Genomic DNA, 19,236 nt, shown 5'->3' on the forward strand with positions numbered 1-19,236 from the left:
CCTAGCGTGAAAGGCAAGGTGAAGCTTCCGGAGAGCTCTGGGGATACCATTGTGAAGAGAAAGTTGCCCTGAGCCAATTAGCTGTGACTTGATCGAGAGCTTGTAATTCTTTCAGTGTTGGTCCCGTGTCCACAATTACAGAGGATGTTGTATTCTTGCTGCTATTCTTATTAGATTTAGCTCAGTGCAAAACAATTTTTTTTTTTTTTGCTAGTAGGCCATTGGCCCGCTATCCCACAAAACTGATGCAACAAAAACTGTGTGAATTATTTGCTGAGCCTATTGAAAAGTGGAATTTGAAATTACATTTCTAAAATATTCAATCAGACCTCTCAGGAATACGAAATGTGCAATGATTTACTCCCAATGATTGCTGTTCCTCTGGGAACAAGTCAGCCATTGTGCAGACAGTAGAAAACCACAATAAGCAATGACATTAATGATTGGTGACTAAACAAACTGTACCTGGAAAGGCAAACAGGACTTTGGTTTAACATTGTATCTGGAACAGCACCCATCATCATGCAACACTTCTTTGATATTTGAAAGCAATTGATCTGATAGAGAGTTCACTTCCTAGTCCCAAATGTAAAAGACCACTTTAATAGCTAATGCTAGATTCTGTTTATTACTGTCAATTATTATCTTCACCTTTATTTTTTAACTATTTCCCCTGCCTATTGAGTGATTAGCTTTTTCCATCAAGAAGATCAAGGCTGTGTACTCTCTTGGCTCTGTAAATGCTAACTCTAATCCAATGATCGCGAGGTTTGTGAGATCAGTTAAAATACCCCTCTATATATCTCCTTCCTAAAGGTTAGCTGTTTCTTCTCTGCAACTTCGCTCAATGTCAGCAACTTGCTGTGTTATACAATGTTGAGAATGGATCTCGTCTCAATGCTCTGCAGAGCAATTCCACAGCAGCAAATTGCACCTCGTCTCATCGGCTGTCACAAAGCAATCTCAACATATCTCCAAATGGCACGGAAAATAAAATCCACCATGAAGCTCCTTAAAGAGTGCTAGAAACACGAGCTTTAGTTGACAACAGAAATCAATATAGTATAATATGCCAGCTAGGGGAACCCCATCACAAGGTAGAAAATAGAGCTAAGAAGCAGTCCTCAGTAAATTAACAGAAAACGCATAAAGATGCTTGAAAAAAAAGAGGCTTAAAACATTCAGCTCACCAGAGGACAGGAACGTAATTGTACTTTTTATGCACTTAGATAACTATCAATATTTATTACCTAATAGCAGGATACCCAGCATTGCCCAGCAAATAAAACACTTGGCTTTTGTTCGCATTGCTTGGAGTCTTGCTTGTTTTTCCTCAGCAGACTCTTGTCTGCTCATGGAATGCCTGGCAGCATCAGCACTGAGGAGGGCTTGGTTTTGTTCCTTAGTTTTTTGCTGCCTGCTCCTTGTTTGTCTGGAGGCCTGAGCGCTGAGATGAGCGAATTGCTGCTGTCTGTTTCCTGCTGGTGGCTCCTTACATGTCTGGAAGCATCAACAGTGAGGGAAAACTGATGTCCCTTGTGTCTCTTGTTTTCTCCTTTATCTAACTCTAAGGGCTTGCAAAGAGCTTCTGCCAATGTTGCTTCACTTTTTTGGGCCCATATTGAACTAGGTTTAGCTACTTGTTTTCATTCTGAATGTCCACTGATGTGTAGTGCTATAACTGATTGAGGTGTCCCTGGTGCGAGTTCAATTTTTTTTGGAACTTCATATGACGTTAAAGGTTAAATTCAATGTGGTCATGACATTCAGCATTAAATGTTACCTCTACTGAACCTTCTTGGACATTTCTAGAGTATGCCATATTGATTTGCATGGAGAAAAGACAAACAAACAGACTTACATGCATAAATATATATTAGATGTTTTTTGTATTTAAAAAAAATTCAATTAAGTATTCTTTTTTAATTGTTTTGAGGATTTTTTTTTATATAAAGTATCTGTTCAGCTGCAGCAAGAATTTCAGTGTGTATGTACATTATACATTGTATATGACAATAAACTCATGATCATTATCACTTAACTGAAGACAGCTAGAGGTTCTCTTGATACTGGCAACATGAGGCAGTCCCCGAGTTAAGAACATCCAATTTACGGACAACTCATACTTATGGACTATGTGTGTCTTCAATGGTTCGTTGGCTCAAGGAAGAAGAATGCTATCCACCATTTTAAGTCAGATCACGGTTATTTACCCTTTTAACAATACCTCCAAAGCATAAATCCAATGCAAGAAAAGCTCTGTATAAACCTCCCTTGATCTCTACTTCAAGAAATTTGACTGATGCTAAATAAGAACTGTATGTTCCTGTTCCAACTTACCTACAAATTCAACTTAAAGACAGGCTTAGGAACAGATCTTGTTCATAACCCAGGAACTGCCTGTACATGGGAAGCTGTAACCAAAATGCCTCTTCTGCTGATATAGAATTGTGAGATCTTTTAAGATGATAACAAATTGTACTCTATCACTTATTACATCATTCACAAAATCAAAAGTAGTTTGGAAAAAAAAAGTCCATCTCATTCAATACAAGTCTGTTTGCTTACAAAATATTTATTACTCTCCTGGAGTCCAGCCAGGTAACTTGATAATACCATATAATATGGGGAGGTGTCAGATGTTGTGGGGACAGTTTGGAAAAGAAGATACAGAAAGAAGAGGAACAGGGCTAATTTCTAAATGTAATTTAGTAGCAACCTGGATTATTTCTCTAACTTCTGTTCCAATTAATATATCAACTAAATTTCTCTTAAGAATTGTGGATTACAAGTCTCCACTGCACCTCCAATTCTTTAGAATCTTGAATAATAACTGCCACAATATCTCAAGTAGTGAAAGTGAACCTGAGGAGATGTACATTAATTGAAGTTTCAGTAAAAGATTAACACATTCAGGATAGAGTGTCTCAGTTCTGAGGAATCACCACACCTTTTTCAATTTTGGGCTTAAATTACAGTGGGATTCCACAATGAATGGAAGATGATCTTGGCCACTGGAAATTGAAGGTTAACTGTGCACGTGTCCAGACTTTCCACTTGTTTATTTGCTAACCTCTTTGCGCTTCTCATCATATCCCAGCACCAAATTCATACCATCCTCAATAGCTGCTCCATGGTAAAGCCACAAATAATGACATCACCAAAACAAGAACTTTCGATTAACCCGAGTTCCCCCTCTTTGCAACCATCACCCAATATTCATGGGTCTTGTGTATCTGGGGTTCCATTGGCTTGAATCTGAAAGCCAGAGCAGGTGGATTCAGGGCTCAGTTAACTCGGCAGGCTCGTATCATCAACAACTGGAGGAGAATGAAGACAGGTGACATGATGAGGCCGTACCACAAGTGAGTGCTCTGTTCTACCAGCTTTTGGCACAGCAGCATCTCAAAGACAAACTTGAGGCTAAGAACAGTCAGAATCCAGAAGAGGCGCATGACAGCCAGGCGTTTCTCACCATCCTGGAACAGACGGATAGATACAATCATGGTGAAGTAGGTACTGAGTCCATCAGCAGTGAAAAGTGGGATGAAGACATACCACCAGTCCAGATGTCCTACAAAGTTGTCCACCTTCACAGCCAGCAGCACAGAAAATACCAGGAAAGCTGCCAGGTGTAGCAACATTTCAAATGTGGCAAAGCCCAACCACTGTACCAACTCACGAAGTGAGAACAGCATCTTGGTGCCAGTGTTGCCCAGGTGCCCGAGGCCCTGCGTCAGTAAACTAACAGTTTACATTAGTGCAGCAGTAATTCCTGGAGCAGATTTCCATTGAACAAACTTTTCATTCAATTTCTGAAAAACAAAAACATGATCCTCTCAAAAAGTGCACAAGATTATGACATTTTCAAAGAAAGAGTTTGTAATTCTTTAACAACTTTCACAATATAGAGCCAACAGCAGAGACCCAGTTCAATCCTGACCCTTCATGCAAACTCCACACAAATAGCACCCTCTCCCATGACTACATAGGTTACCTCTGGGTACTCCAATTTTCTCCTACACCCTAAGATATGTAGGATGGTAGGTTAATTGGCTGCTTAAGTTGTCCTGAGTGTGTAGTGATTGAATCTGAAAATAGATTGAAAATAGATGAGAATATGGGGAGAATAAATAAACATGATTAATGTAGAATGAGTAGAAGTGTATGGTCAACATGGACTCTTGTAAGCCAAAGTCAGTCTAATGTCACAAAGCACATTATAGCCTCTGAAATGGAGTCACTGTTCTAATTTAGGAAACAGAGCAGTTGAAGTCTTCACAGCAAGCTCCCAGAAAGGGAATACAATACCAGATTGTATTGATTGACAGAAAGGCATTGAGGGCCCATGTGGCCTACTCTTCTTTGATTTCTCACATTTTTGCAACCTGTTTTCATGATGTGGCCAAGGGGATAAACATTGGGCAGGACACCAAGGAGAATTCTCCTGTTGTTCATCAAAACAGGAGAATACAGTTGTAAGTTCTTGAACTAATGATCCTGAAACAAACATATTCATAACAATGGTTTTGAGGAATTTAAATTCAATTAAATAGAAATAAGTGCAAACACATTAACTGGGAAAGTATCATTTGATTCAATGTCCTTAATCACCAATTCTTAAGATGTTTGGGCTAAATGTGGTTCTAGTCAATGTGGAGATTAAGGAAGCAGAAGTGCTGGATCTTCTTAAAAACATTAAGATTGATAAGACCCTGGGGCAGGATATGATATACACAGGCTGCTGTGGGAAGTGAGAGAGGAGATAGCTGATAGCTGGGACAGTAGCTATCCTCTTTGGCCGCAGGGGAGATGCCAGAGGATTGGAGAATGGTAAATGTAGTCCCCTTGTTTAAATAGATTTTAGGAAGAATCTTTGGAATTATAGACAGATGAGTCTAATGTCAGTGGTGTGTAAATTAATGGAGAGGATTCTTAAGGATAGAATCTATGAGCATTTGGAGAAGTACAGTCTACTCAAGGATAATCAGCATAGCTTTGTGAAGGGAAGGTCGTGCCTCACAGGTCTAAATAAGTTTTTTTTTTGAAGAGGTAACAAAAGAAATTGATGAGGGCAGGGCAGTAGATGTGGTATATATGGATATTAGCAAGGCATTTGACAAGGACCCCCATGAGAGACTCATCCAAAAAGTCATGAGACACAGGATCAGTGGAAAATTATCTGCATGGATAAAAAATTGGCTTGTTGGAAGAAAGCAGAGAGTAGTAATGGAAGGAAAGTATTCTCCCTGAAGGTCAGTGACTAGTGGAGCACCGCAAGGATCTGTTCTGGGACCACTGCTCTTTGATTTTTATAAATGACCTGGATGAAGAGGCGGAAGGATGGGTCAGTAAGTTTGCGGATGACACGAAGGTTGGAGGAGTTGAGGATGGAGATGAAGATTGTTGAAGGATACAAAAGGATATAGGCAGGATGCAGAGTTGAGCAGAAGGATCTCAAACCAGAATAGTGTGAGGTGATGCATTTTGAAGGACTAACCAGAAGGCTGAGTACAGGGTTAATGGCAGGTTACTGAAGAGTGTGGATGAACAGAGGGACCTTGGGGTGCAAATTCATACATTCCTTAAGTTTGCTGCACAGATTGATAGGATTCATTAATGGGGGATTGAATTCAGGTATGTTACAACTCTACAAATCTTAGGTAAGACCACACTTCGAGTATTATGTTCAATTCTAGTCACTTCATTATAGGAAGGATGTGGAAGTTATGGAGAGGGTGCAGAGGAGATTTACCAGGATATTGACTGGATTGGGAAACCAGTCTTATGAGGCAAGGTTAGCATAGCTGAGACTTTTCACTTTGAACAAGAGGAGATTTGATAGAGGTCTACAATATTATGAGGCATAGATTCTGTGGACAGCCAGCACTTGTTTCCCAGGGCAGGATCAGCAAACACCAGAGGACACAAGTACAAAGTTAAGGGAGAGAAGTTTAGGTGAGACACCAGGGGTAGGTTTTTTTTTAAAAAAGAGAATTGTGGGTACCTGGATGCCTTGCCAGGGATGGTGGTGGAGGCTGAAATATTTGGGGTATTTAAGGGACTCTTAGACAGGCACATGGATGAAATAAAAAGAGGGTTATGGGGTAGGGGAGGGTCTAGTACTTTTTTGTTTTAAGAAAGGGATATATGGGTCAGCACAACATCAAGTGCCAAAGGGCTTATACAGCGCTGTATTGTTCTATAGACCAGGAGTGGGGAACCTACAGCCAGTAGGCCAGATCTAAATTTATCCGGCCTGCAACCCAATGCAAAAGTACCATATACATCGGCCTACCCATACAAGTAGTGTAAAAATAAAAGGAAAAATTTTGTTAATATTGAAAAATGTGTTATGTCAACCTGGAAATTAGAAGATAGCTTGAGAATATAGTAATGGTACATAGAAATGAATAAATGTATTCCATTGGAAAAAATTACATATAATTTAAGAAATAACATCACAGTATTTGAACAAATTTGGGAACCGTACATGGAACACAATAGAGAAGTCCTACCACGGACCTCCACCACCTAAAATGACAGAAGGAGAAGAAGATGAAATGAACTGACCCAGTATGTAAAAGTAGAAGACACTAATTTCTTGTTTATTTTCATTGTGTGACAACATTGTTTAATGGGTTTAATGTATCATGTAGGTTGAACGTTGAGTGAGTGGGGAGGGGGGGGGGGTGAAGGAGGGAGGGGGAAAAGGGGAGAAAATGACACTGTGTATATTCAAGAGGGAAATGTCTGTGTGTATTTTGGTCAGTATGGTTCATAGTGTGAAAAATAAATTTAAAAAAAAATATTGAAAAATGTGCAACCAAAAAGGACCAACAATATCACTACCTATATTTAAAAAAAGGTAAACAGCAAATACCCAAAAAGTTAATAGATGTTGTCCTGAGTCAATCACATAGTCATGTGCATCCAGCAGTTAGTTTCAGGACTTGAATTGTTGAATAGTACTTATTCTTTATCCGAATTCATTTTTCTCTTCTTTTTTCGAAAGGTTCACGTCAGTTGTACTGGAAATTGAGCCAAGGTAAGTTTTCCGTTTTTTTATTTCTATTTCCTCAGTTTATATCAATACTTTATCCAGTTAATTATCTATTTGATTTTATTTGTTTTATATTCATTACACTCGTTATACCTTTGAAGAGATGGCATCACTGTTTGGTATGTGAGCAACTGTTCTCAAAAATGAAGTACACCAAGAACCACTTGAGAACAAATATGACTAATACCCATTTAGGTGAGGTCTTGCTTTTGGCATCAACAACTATGTCACCCAATATTGAAATGCTTTCAAACAACAAACAAAATCAAGTTTCCTACTGATTGAGCTACTGTCTGTTTTGGGGTTAGTACAAATTTTTCTCACTTTTGATTTGGATGTTTTTATGGTGTTATTTTAATGACTAACTCATGATTTTTGGTGCATTTCCAAATTTGAAGATGCTTTCCCCGACCTGAAATGCATTATCATAGTTTGGAAGTTCATTTCTTGAATTTTTCCTGTGGATTGTTTTTTGATAATTATTGTCAGTTATGTTCATGCATTGTTCATTACATATTTAAAGCAGAGACAATCAAAAACTTTAATTACATGCCTAAGCTTCAGTATTCATTTCATTTATGGTAGCATCATTGTGGCCTGCTGTTCAATCACTGACACACCATCCGGCCCACACATAGTAGGTTGCCCACCCCTGCTCTAGACCCACAGCAATGTAGTCAAATTTCACTGACATCTGAAGTAGCTTAGCAAGTCATTCAGAGTTATCAAACCCCCATGTCTAAATACCCGCTTGAATTGAAATTCAAGCAACCAGCAGCCTCAAGCAAATGGCAAAAAAAAATGAGGAAAATAAATTTTATAAATTGAAATAAAAAGAACAAAAAAATTAGGCAGTACGGCTAGCGTAGTGGTTAGTGCAATGCTGCTGCAGCACCAGCGAACCAAATTCAAATCTGGTGCTATCTGTAAGGAGTTTGTACATTCTTCCTTTGTCTGCGTGGGTTTTCCCCAGGTGCTCCTGTTTATAAAAAAGGCTTCCACCCTTCAAAACATACTGGGCTTGTAGGTTAATTGAGTGTAATTGGGCGGCATGGGCTCTTAGGCCGAAAGGGCCCGTTACCGTGCAGTATGTCTATATTTTTAAAAATTTTAATAGGTAAAAATACGCAATTTTAAAATTGTAAAAGTAAATTTTCTCTGGAATAACACAAACCTTTGGTGAAGATAGGAGCAAGTATTCAGCCTGTGGAGTGCCTTGATCGTGCTTTGCTCATAGCAACTGTTTAAATAAAGTTGTGTTTGAATAAAATGGCGTCTCCCAGGATGAAGAGCTGTTTGATGCCACTTGCTGTTGGGGTAACTCTCAAAGTGTCTCCTTTGCCCTGTTTAGTAAGAATTTCCCCGGTCAGAGGCTTTATCTGTAAACTTGATGGGGGGTGGGGGTAATTATCTATACTGTTATTGTTTGTCTTTCGGGTGAGGGGGAAGAAAACTGCAGATGCAGTGACGTCAAATGTTTTCAAAGAATGTGACTGAAAATAAAGTAAAATGCTTTAAGGTTTATATATTCATACAAGTGAACTTTGTTCAGTGTAAGTACAGTCTTTTAAACTGTTTATTCTTGATGTATTAAGTAAGCATTGCAAGAGCAAATTTAAAGTAATTGGAAAATACACTTATCTGGCATCTTACACTCCCCATAGATGCCGAATCAGGAGTTTTATTGTAAATAGCACAGCTATCCCACAGATTAATGAAGCAATAACTTGAAATAGTCATATTCTTAAAATTGTACCTGTCATACCAGCAGAATGCATAGAAGAACAAAATGCAATGACACAGAAGTATAAAGTAAAGAGTCAGTAATGCCGGAAAGTCTTCAACATCAAGACAATAAAGTCTCACTGCATCTAATTAAATAGAGACAAGGAAACTTCATGCTGATAGTTACATACAGTCTTCCCTTTGCTGATGAATCAGTACTCTTCCATGATAAAAACACTTAAAAACACACAGTAGCAAGGAAAAAGGCTATATTCTGGGTGGGAGACTTCACTGTCCACCTCCAAGCATAGTTCTTTACTGCCTCCACTTACCAAGTCAAACAAATCCTGAAGGACATAGCTGGACCTGTGACAAGTGGGGAAAGATGACAGAACAAGGGCGAAAAGCACTTGTCTTTGTCCTCAGCAGTTTAACTGTTTGTGATATACCTGCAGTATTGACAAGAGTGATAACTGCATAATCTTGGTGAAAACAAGATCTCACCTTTACAATGATGACATCCTTCATCATGCTGTGCCGCATTACTCTCACATTAAATGGGATAAATTCAGGCAGTTTAAAACTGGACATCATTAGACATCAGTAGGTGAATTGCAAACCAGCACAAGCCATCATTTTGTGTCCTAGCATACCTTACCAACACCATCAGGCCAGGGGATCAACCCTTTGATCAAAAAGCAGTGTAGACGAGCATGTCAAGAGCAGCAGAAGGCATACTGAAAATGGTGCTCATCTGGCAAAGCAAAGGGTTAAATTGTACAAGCAGGGCAGAAAAAACAGCAAACTGAAGCTAATGGAATTTTAAGGCTGTAATTAAGAGTAAGAGGAGAGAAGCAGTGGATTTTAAGAAGACATTTGATAAGCTGAAAGATCATTGCTATATAAAGCAAGAGCATGTTGAGTATATTCGCATGTGGGTCAAAGGATAAAAGGGGGTTGAAATATTCATACTGGCAAGCTGATACCAGATTGGTAAACCATGGATCAGTGCTGATGATCCAACTAGTTTCAAGCAATGTTAATGACATAGATGTAATGTGATGTTTGCTGACAATACAAAGGTGGTCAGTAAAATGTAAGAGGCAAAACAAGTAGATCAACAGACTAAATGAATAGGCAAGAAAGCAGAAAATGGAATATAAAGTTGAGAATTGAATGATTGAAAAGCCAGAAAAATCAAACTATATTTAAATGTTGAGAAAAGGGTAAATCCTGGACTTCAAAAGGCTCTGGGTGCGGTGATAAAACAAACACAAACCTAATATGCATTTGAAGCAAAGAATTTGGAGAACAAATGGCATGTCGATCTTGTAGAAGAGAGTTAAAGTGTAAGAATAACAAAGCCAACTACACATTGTGAGACTAGTGAGACCACAGCCGAGAGAATAAAATTTATACTTATTTCAATAACATAACAGGCTGCTATTCATCCCATCCAGACCATGTTGACTTCCAAGACCTTTTATTAATAAATTGATGCTAACCACTAAATTCATGGGAGAAATGAATGGTCAATTTTTGAACCAAAGCCCTTTATCAACTGGCTCCACACCCACCAGCTGGGGCTATTAATAGGGAAAAGGGAAATCAGCTTTTCAGTTTGGTATCAGTAAGAGGTTTCAATTTTCCCATACAACCAAGCAGTCATTGTGGACGTTGTGCCCAGAATCTTCTGAACAGCCTCAACCGCTGAAATGGGACTGTCTGCGTCATTATCTGACAACAGTGCACAGGATTTGGAAGGAGCATTTTGGTGGTTGGAACTGCAGACTAAAAGGTCAAATTCCCTCCACTGTTACCTTGTTTCCACTCAATGCTATTCCAGCGTCCACAAGGTACAACAGATGCCAGAGGTTCCATATGGGCCTCGTCCATTTTAGTGATTTATATGCAGGGATTGCACACAATATTTCCGTACCTACAGCTAACATAAAGCTTTCGACTAATGATACAGATAGAAAAATGAATAGGTGTACAGAATACAATATAGAAAAATGTTAGATCGTTCACTTGAATTCCAATGGACCCAAATGCCCTTGTATCCAAGACACTGAGGTCCAACATGTTGGTTCAGCAGGCATTTAAGAAGGCAATTGTATGTTGGCCATAATGCGAGAGGATTTGAATGTAAAGGGAAAGATGTTTCAGTGTAATAATGGGCCTTGAAGAGGTCACAAAGATAAGATGCCTCTGCTGGTTGGAGTCCTAAGGCTGGAATAACAGCTGAGAAGTAAAAACACAATGCTGGAGAAACTGAGCAGGTCAAACAGTGTTCTTTATATAACAAAGATGCGTTTCGGAATATGGGGTATGCTGTTTAGAACTGATATGGGGACAATATTCCACACTCAAAAGGTAGAATTATTGGGAGTTCCCTGCCCCACATTTCAGTCATAAATTAAAAACTGAGAAGGATGGATTTCAAGTTGTTGGAGGAATGCAGAGATATAAGACAGAGCAGGATAACAGTGATGGAAATAAACCAGCCCTGATCGACCCAACCATGGGGGGGGGGTTCTATAGGTCAGGCTGAAACGCCAGGACCTGAGGCTTATGCTTCCAACCATCCTCCTAGCCAATGTACAGTCCCTGGAGAACAAACTTGATGAACTGCAAGCCAGACTTCAACATCAGAGAGCCATCAGGGAATGCTGCGTGATGTGCTTTATAGAAACATAGCTAAGCGTGGACATTTCAGATATGGCGCTGCAGCCCAAGGGCTACACCCTCAATCGCACTGACCGAACACCGGTGTCTGGAAAAACCAGGGGAGGTGGCATTTGTTTCATCATCAATTCATTGTGGTGTACAGATGTGATGGTCATGTCCCAGTCCTGCTCCCCCAACCTGGAACATCTGACAATCAAGTGTCACCCTTCTACCTGCCGAAGGAGTTACCACCATCATTCACTACAGGGTACACCCCCCACCCCCCCCACCCCAAGGCTAACGTCAGGCTGGCACTGGAGGGACTGCGCACTGTAATAAACAGCCATGAGATAGCACATCCTGATGCCTTCCCAATCATTCCAGGAGACTTCAATCAGGCCAACCTGAAGTCGTCTCTGGCAAACTACCAGCAACACATCACATGTGAGATCAGGGGAGCCAACACACTCAACCACTGCTACACCACCATGAAGAATGCATACAGAGCCATACCACGACTGCACTTTGGCAAGTCTGATTACCTGGCTGTACTTCAACTTCCAGTATACAAGCAGAGACTGAAGATTACAGCACCAGTGGTAAAAATGGTGAAAGTATGGTCGAGGGAGACAGAGGAGGGTTTGCAGGACTGCTTTGAATCAGTGGACTGGAACATATTCAAGAAATTCATCTATAGACATGAATAAATATGCAACAGGTGTCACCAACTTCATCAAGCCCTGCAAGGATGAGTGTGTGCCCACATGCAAATACTGGGTTGTGGCCACTGATTTCGCAGTGGACACGATGAAATAACCACACAAGGCGTTTCTTCAGTGAATCAAACTGATTTACTGTTCAGAACATGAGTAACCCGAATCACGCGCCTAACATGCATTGACGTCATCACACACTGATGTCACATTGCCAGTTCAATGTCTTCTGGGAGCTGTAGTGCTGCCATAGCGCCGCGACAGAATATTCCCCAGCCAGACATCCTGGATGAATTAGAGAATTTGCAATCTGCTGAGGGCAAGAAAAAGGGCATTTAAGGCCAGGATCGGGATCTTTACAAGATGTCCAGGAACAACCTGTGGACGGCCATCACTGAAGCAAAGAGGCAATTCTGGAGGAAGCTAAAGACAGATACATGCCAGCTATGGCAGGGACTGCAGGCCATTACAACCTACAAAGCGAGGGCAAACACTATAGATGGCTGTGATGATTCACTACCCAATGAGCTGAACACCTTCCATGCCCGTTTTGAGTCGACGAACCAAACAGTGCCTACTTGAATCCCTGAAAAGGCTGCGGACCCTGTGATATCTGTCTCTGAAGGTGATGTCAGAACATCATTCAAGAGGGCAAATCCTCACAAGGCGCCAAACCCTGATGGCATATCTGGCAGGGTACTGAAAATCTGCACCAACCAACTAGCCAGACATTTTCAACCTCTCATTGCTGCAGTCAGAGGTTCCCATCTGCTTCAAGAGGGCATTAATCATCACTCCACAGCAGATGCAATATCACTGGCTCTCCACTGCTCTGGATCACCTCGAAAACAGCAATTCATATATGTGGCTGCTCTTCACCGACTACAGCTCGGCTTTCAATACCATTATTCCCTCAGTACTGGTCAAGAAGCTACAAGCTCTGGGACTCTGCAACTGGATCCTTTCTGCAAACTTTTTCATTGGAAGACCAATCAGTACAAATTGGAAACAACATCTCCTCCTCATTGATCATCAACACAGGCACACCCCATGGACTGGTTGCCCAGACACAATTCCAATGCCATATACAAACTTGCCAATGACATCACAGTTGTTGGCAATGACAAAGTGTACATGAGGGAGATAGATCAGCTCATTGAATGGTGTAACAACAACAACCTTGCACTCAACATCAGCAAAACCAAGGAAATGATTGTGGACTTCAGGAGGAAGTCAGGGGAACACGACCCCGTCCTCATTGAGGGCTCAATAGTAGAGAGGGTTAAGAACTTCAAATTCCTGGTTGTAAACATCTCGGAGGATCTGTTCAAGAGCCTCCACGTTGATGCAATCATAAAGAAGGCTCTCCAATCTCTATACTTTGTGAGGTGCCCAAGGAGATTCTGTACGTCACCAAAGACTCGTAAACTTCTACAGGTGTATCGTGGAGAGCATTCTGGCTGGCTGCATCACTGTCTGGTATGGAGACACCAACTGTCAGGTCAAGAATAAACTCCAGAGGGTTGTTAACTCTGCCTGCGACATCGCAGGTACAAAACTTCACTCCATTGAGGACATCTACATGAGGGGGTGTCTTAAAAAAGCAGCCTCTATTCTCAAAGACCCCCACCACCAGGCCATGCCCTCTTCACTCTGCTACCATAGGAAAAAAGGTACAGGAGCCTAAACACATGCACTCAGCGACACAAGGACAGCTTCTTCCCTGCTGCCATCAGATTCCTGAATCATCAACGAACCATAGACACTGCCTTACTTTTCGTGGACTATTATTTTTACTTTGTTATAGTAATGCTGTAAGCTGGTTATAATATGAATGTTCGGACTATGATGCTGCCACAAACCCCGGATTTCATGACAATAAATTCTGATCATACAGAATGGAGAGGAGGCTCGGCAGTCGCCTAACCCAGCTGGGCCCTGGCCAATGCATCCCAGCCCAGCCTTACCCAGAGTCCGCAGTTTCTCTTAGGGGCCGATTCCTCGCTCGAATTTTCTTCCAGGGGCCTGTTTTCGGTGCCACGCAAGGTGCAGGAGCTTCTCCCTGAGCCCAGTGACCAGAACTCCTCCCAGCAATCGACCCTCCTGCTCATCGACGCAGAGAGCAGTATGACTGCGCAGCCGCACAGGAACCCTCGCCTCTCGCGAGATTGCGGTGAGGGGTCCCGGCCGCACCTGCGTCGCAAAGCGCCATGGCTCGTTGGGGGACGGCGATGGTGAGTGAGGTCTGGGGGTTGGGGGTGAGTCTTAGGTTTGAGTGGGAAGTCGATGGGGAAGGATCCTCGGATGGGCCAACCTGGTAAGATTAATTTAAAATTTAAAAAAATTTCCAGCATCCGCTACTTTTAAATTTTTTTCTAATATCATCCAATCTGCTTGTTTAGTCACAATCTTATCTAATTTTCAATCTCTTTGTTCTGTGACGACCATTACTCTTCCCTGTTCCATTCTTTTCCCTGGAACTTCCCCGCCTTCACTCCCTGAAGTCGAAGACCTACCTGCAGGCTATGGTGGTTTGAAGCACAAGTTCCTGAGCTTAAGTCATTGTACGTGTGACTTGCTGCGTATCAATTACAATGGAATCTCACTGTCCTCTCTCAGAATACCTTAGTACCCATAATAATCATGGATAGTGAAGATTATCCCTGTTCCTTGTCCCCACCATCAGCCACTGTTCTCTCTTCATATGCTATAATTTAGAAAAGCTTATTAACTTTAACATTAGCTCAACAGCATTCACAAACTCCCACTCAGAATTCAGATATACCTAACCCTCGCATATAAACTGTTTTCCTTGATGCTCTTCTGCATTTCCTAACTTCTCACAACAAGATCTTCCATCTGCTTCCTTGTTCACAGAACCAGTGAAAGCTCAGCTGACTCTTCCTGACCTTCATACCAATAAATACTGGAAATGGCTTCCTCCCTTTTGAAGACAATTTATCAAGCCCTGCCTTGGAAAAACATGGTTATGTCTGCCCTCGCAAGCTGTCAGCCATCTCCCAACCTGTCTTCAAATTACTCCAACATCTTGACGCAGATTAGCTCCCAATTGTCCCACAATTCTGTGGCTAAATTTATGCATCCCTCTCCTCCCCTCCCATGGCTTCAATTTCAAGTCAAGTTTATTGTCATCAAATTGTACAAGTACAACCCAATGAAATGGTGTTCTCCAGTCCTGGTGCAAAAACATGCAGACACACAAACAGACAAATAATACATATGCAGGACAAGTATTACATCTATAAAAATAAATAAATGTTATTTTATACAAATGAAAGTCTCAGATGGTTAGTGGGAAGAGTTCCTTTGGTCATTCAGCATTCTCACAGCCTATAGGAAGAAGCTGGCTCTGATATTCCTGTATCCGTTCCCTGACAGAAGCAGCTGAAAGATGCTGTCTGCAGGGTGGAAAGGGTCCTCAATGATTTTGACAGCTTTCTTCAGACAATGATTTCAGTAGATCACATCCATGGAGGGGAGGGAGGGAGACTCCAATGATCCTCTCTGCCACTCTTGTGGTTCTGTGGATTGAATTCCAATCCATTTTTCTGTAGCAACCGTACCACACTGATGCAGCTGGCCAAGATGCTCTCGATAGAGCTCCTGCAGAAAGTTGGCATCATGGTGGCTGGAAGCTTACATGCTGTTGCACCTTCCTGACAAGTGAGGAGATGTTGAGTGTCCACCATAGGTCACTAGTTACTTGGGGCTCTCCACTCTCTCTACTACAGAGCTGTTGATGTATAGTGGAGGGAGCTCTTTCCTGATCCTCCTGAAGTCTATGATCATCTCATTCGTCTTGTCCACGTTGAGATTCAGATTGTTACTGTCACACCATTTCACAAGATTTTCCACCTCTTCTCTGTATTGCGACTCATCATTGTTGCTGATGAACCAACTGCTGTGTGTCATCTGCAAACTCGATGACACTGTTGAAGTTGGATCTGGCGATGCAGTTGTGGGTCAGTATTGTGAGCAAGAGCGGGGTGAGCACACAGGCATGAGGTGGCCAGCGCTCAGAGTGATGGTGCTCAATATTCTGCTACCGACCCAGACAGACTGTGGTCTTTCTGTTAGGAAGTCCAGGATCCAATTTCAGAGAGGGGTGTTGAGCCCCAGCAAGGATAGATAACTTATCCACTAGCCTCTAGGGAATTTAGTGGTTCTTTAGTACATTGGAGTGACCACTAACAGAGTTGCATCGTTGTTCCCTTTAACAATGCCTTGGTAAACTATCCTCATCCTTCTTTGTTCTCCCATTCATGTCTTTGACTATACAACCTTTAAGAACAGTTGGTCATACTATACCAGCATCCTGGATTGTACAGCTAAATGGGAACACACCCACAAGTTCTGTTCTTGTGGTTTGTTGTCAGACATCTCTTGGAACCCCCCCCTCGCTGTTAGTTTTGCAATTTGCCCAAGTATTTATTCTTGACCATGTTCTTCTTCATGATGGTGTGTTGTTCCTTGCCAACAGATTCAGATTTCAGATCTATTGTCAGAGTACATACATGACATCACATACAAACTTGAGATTCTTTTTCCTGTGTGCATGACAGAATTACCACTAATTGGTAGTACAAAAAATAAACTACACAGTGTAAACGTGTAAGCAAAAAAACTAAACAAATAACAAATGTGAACAAACTTCAATACAGAGGGAACAAAAGAAAATCAATAAGGTGCACAAGTAAGAGTCTTTAAATGAGTCTGAGTTTGTTGTTGAGGAGTCTGATGATGGAGGGGTAGCAGCTGTTCCTGAACCTGTGGTGAGAGTCTTGTGGCACCTATACTTCTATCCTGATGGCAGCACCGAAAATAGAGTGTGTACTGGGTGGTGAGGGACTTTAATGATTGTTGCTGCCCTCTGTTGGTGGGGTTCCCTGTAGATGTACTCAATAGTGGGGAGGGTTTTGCCTATGATGTCCTGGGCTATGTCCACTACTTTTTAGAGGGTCTTACCCTCAGGGGTATTGGTGCACACTTTCTACCAAATCTCTAAGAATTTGCCAGGGTTTCTGCAAACTTCTTTTTTTTAATATAATTTGTTTATTTTGTGGTTTTAAATTTTAAATATTTACAATATTTCAAATTCAATCTCAATACATATGGTGTGTGCGTGTATTATGCCCCCCACCCCTCTCCCTCCAACTCCTTACAAATGCAAGAAAATAGAAAAAAGAAAAATAACAAGACAAGAACCACAACAGGAGTATTTCACTTTTCAATATCTTAAGGAGATCCATAAGAGAAAGGGAATGTTTGAGATTTATTTAAATATTAATACCCACATTTTGTAAATATGGGCACCATATTTTCAAAAAAATATGGTATTTAGCTCTTAAATTATAAGTAATTTTCTCAAATGGATTACAACTCCTAATTTCCACTTGCCATCTATCCAACTTCCAAGTTATAGCAATACATTTTCTAGAATTTGAACAAATTTAACTTGATACATATTCAATTTTAATTTAGATTAACCCCTCTAATATCTCCCAGTAAAATAGCATTGGATACTGTGGGAATTTTACCTCCGTTATTCATTCTAATTACTTATTTCAATACAAAAGGTTTAACTGTGGAACACTGCCAAGTTGAATGCAGAAATGTAGCAACTTCTTGTCCACATAAATCTGAATATGTACAATTCATTTTATGCATCTTTTGTGATGTCAAATATAACTGATGAATTAAATTATACTGAACTAAACTATATGTAACATTTATTTTACTTTTCATACTTTCTCAACATATTCAATCCATTTATATTCATCTATCTGATTATTTAAATCTACTTCCCATCTATATCTTGGTTAATAAACCTCTTCTTTCCGAGCTTTCTTTTGTAATCATTTATACATAGTTGAAATAAATTTTTGTATCTCCAGTACATAACAATAATTCTACCTCTGTTTCAGCTGGTAATACTAAAACTTGACCAAAATTTTCACATAAAAATCGCCAAATTTAATAATAACAAAATCGAGAGTTTTCCGATACCTTAAACTTTTCCTTCATTCTACTAAAAGTAATACATTTTCTGACTTCAAAACATCTTTAATTTTCTTATTATTGTGGCTGTGTGAGCATTGGAAGAAACACAGCCACCACGTTGAGGGTCGTTAACGACTATTTTTATTCCAATTCAGCACGCCCCTATAAGGGCAGCATGAGCTCAGTCACTTGGTGCATTGTGACATCATAATTGCTACCCAGGGTGCGAGCTGGAAGGGATGCTGGAGTCAGAGAGAAACCTCTGATGGCACCATTTCCCCATGGCTGCCCCGCCATGTGGCAATACAAGTGGGGCTGGTTCACCATGAGGATGTGCGCCGCCACACAACCCTCCCCCCAGAACCAGCTACATATCCTGTCGCTTTGCCGCTGACCCCAGCGCTTGGGCGCGGCCGTCTGCACCGATTCTGATAAGTCCAGATGGGCTGCCTTTAGGCGGTCCATTGTAAAAAGTTCCTCTCTCACCCCCAACGTTCAGGGTGAAGGTTCCACCAGACCAGTCGGTGCAAGACTTTGTATGGTCCTTCGTACGGTGGTTGTAGCAGTGCACCTATTCACACGAAAACGAACTAGGCCGAGTGGAGCTCTTTGGGGAGATGAAACGGCTGGGTGTCGTGGTGTGCCAGGGGTGGAGGAGCTAGGGAGCCAGTCGCCTGTGTAGGTCTGCCAACAGGTTCTTGTGGATAGCCATGGTATCAAGGCCTGGGCCGAAAAACTCACCTGGCAGGGAAAGCGGTGCGCCATAGACCAACTCCACTGCTGAAGCCTGCAGGTCCTCCTTGGGTGCCGTCCTAAACCCGAGGAGGACCCGGGGTAGTTCGTCCACCCAGTCTAGTCCAGAGAGCCTGGCCATAAGTGATGCCTTCAGGTGCCTGTGGAACCTCTACACCAACCTGTTGGACTGTGGGTGGTATGTGGTGGTGTGGTGGAGCTTCACCCCCCCGGAACTTCACCATCTGAGTCCACAGGGCAGACGTGAACTTCGCCCCTCTGTCGCTAGTGATGTCCGCTGGGACTCCAAAA

The 19,236-nt window shown here is 41.5% G+C and overlaps 2 protein-coding genes across 16 annotated transcripts in view; one reads left to right on the forward strand and one right to left on the reverse strand.

The window, feature by feature from the left end:
* Positions 1–1,870: 1,870 nt before the first annotated feature.
* On the reverse strand, positions 1,871–18,323 carry tmem203 (transmembrane protein 203). Of its 13 annotated transcripts, XR_011356540.1 has the most exons (6): positions 17,730–17,819; positions 14,139–14,485; positions 8,238–8,406; positions 6,884–7,031; positions 3,998–4,091; positions 3,707–3,815 (listed from the first exon to the last, which is right to left on the reverse strand). XR_011356540.1 is itself a non-coding variant. In XM_069934679.1 (4 exons), exon 4 carries the CDS (start codon positions 3,696–3,698, stop codon positions 3,288–3,290), a length of 411 nt encoding a protein of 136 aa, XP_069790780.1. In that variant the 5' UTR covers positions 3,699–3,815; positions 6,884–7,031; positions 14,139–14,485; positions 17,730–17,799; the 3' UTR covers positions 1,871–3,287. The 13 variants fall into 13 exon arrangements, 11 of the variants coding, with proteins under 11 accessions (XP_069790780.1, XP_069790790.1, XP_069790770.1 ...); XR_011356535.1 differs by lacking the exon at positions 3,998–4,091; XM_069934679.1 differs by lacking the exons at positions 3,998–4,091; positions 8,238–8,406 and having other exon boundaries at positions 1,871–3,815; positions 17,730–17,799.
* ndor1 (NADPH dependent diflavin oxidoreductase 1) overlaps positions 14,298–19,236 on the forward strand; it is a 52,084-nt gene continuing 47,145 nt past the window's right edge. Inside the window, exon 1 of one of the 3 annotated variants that reach the window (XM_069934573.1) lies at positions 14,298–14,405. In XM_069934573.1, the coding sequence (XP_069790674.1) occupies positions 14,382–14,405 (24 nt within the window). In that variant the 5' untranslated portion in view covers positions 14,298–14,381. Of the gene's footprint in view, positions 14,489–19,236 lie in introns of all 3 variants that reach the window. The other 2 variants (XM_069934601.1, XM_069934583.1) reach the window with 2 other exon arrangements.

The sequence above is a fragment of the Narcine bancroftii genome, chromosome 1, assembly GCF_036971445.1.
Source record: "Narcine bancroftii isolate sNarBan1 chromosome 1, sNarBan1.hap1, whole genome shotgun sequence".
Classification (NCBI taxonomy): Eukaryota; Metazoa; Chordata; class Chondrichthyes; order Torpediniformes; family Narcinidae; genus Narcine; species Narcine bancroftii.

Bases quoted from the DNA above. Each gene is read 5' to 3' on its own strand.
- tmem203 (XM_069934615.1), bottom strand. The intron at 12,485-14,138 runs GTAAGGCTGGGC...TCTTGCCCTCAG, and splicing joins AGAGAAACTGCGGACTCTGG to CAGATTGCAAATTCTCTAAT.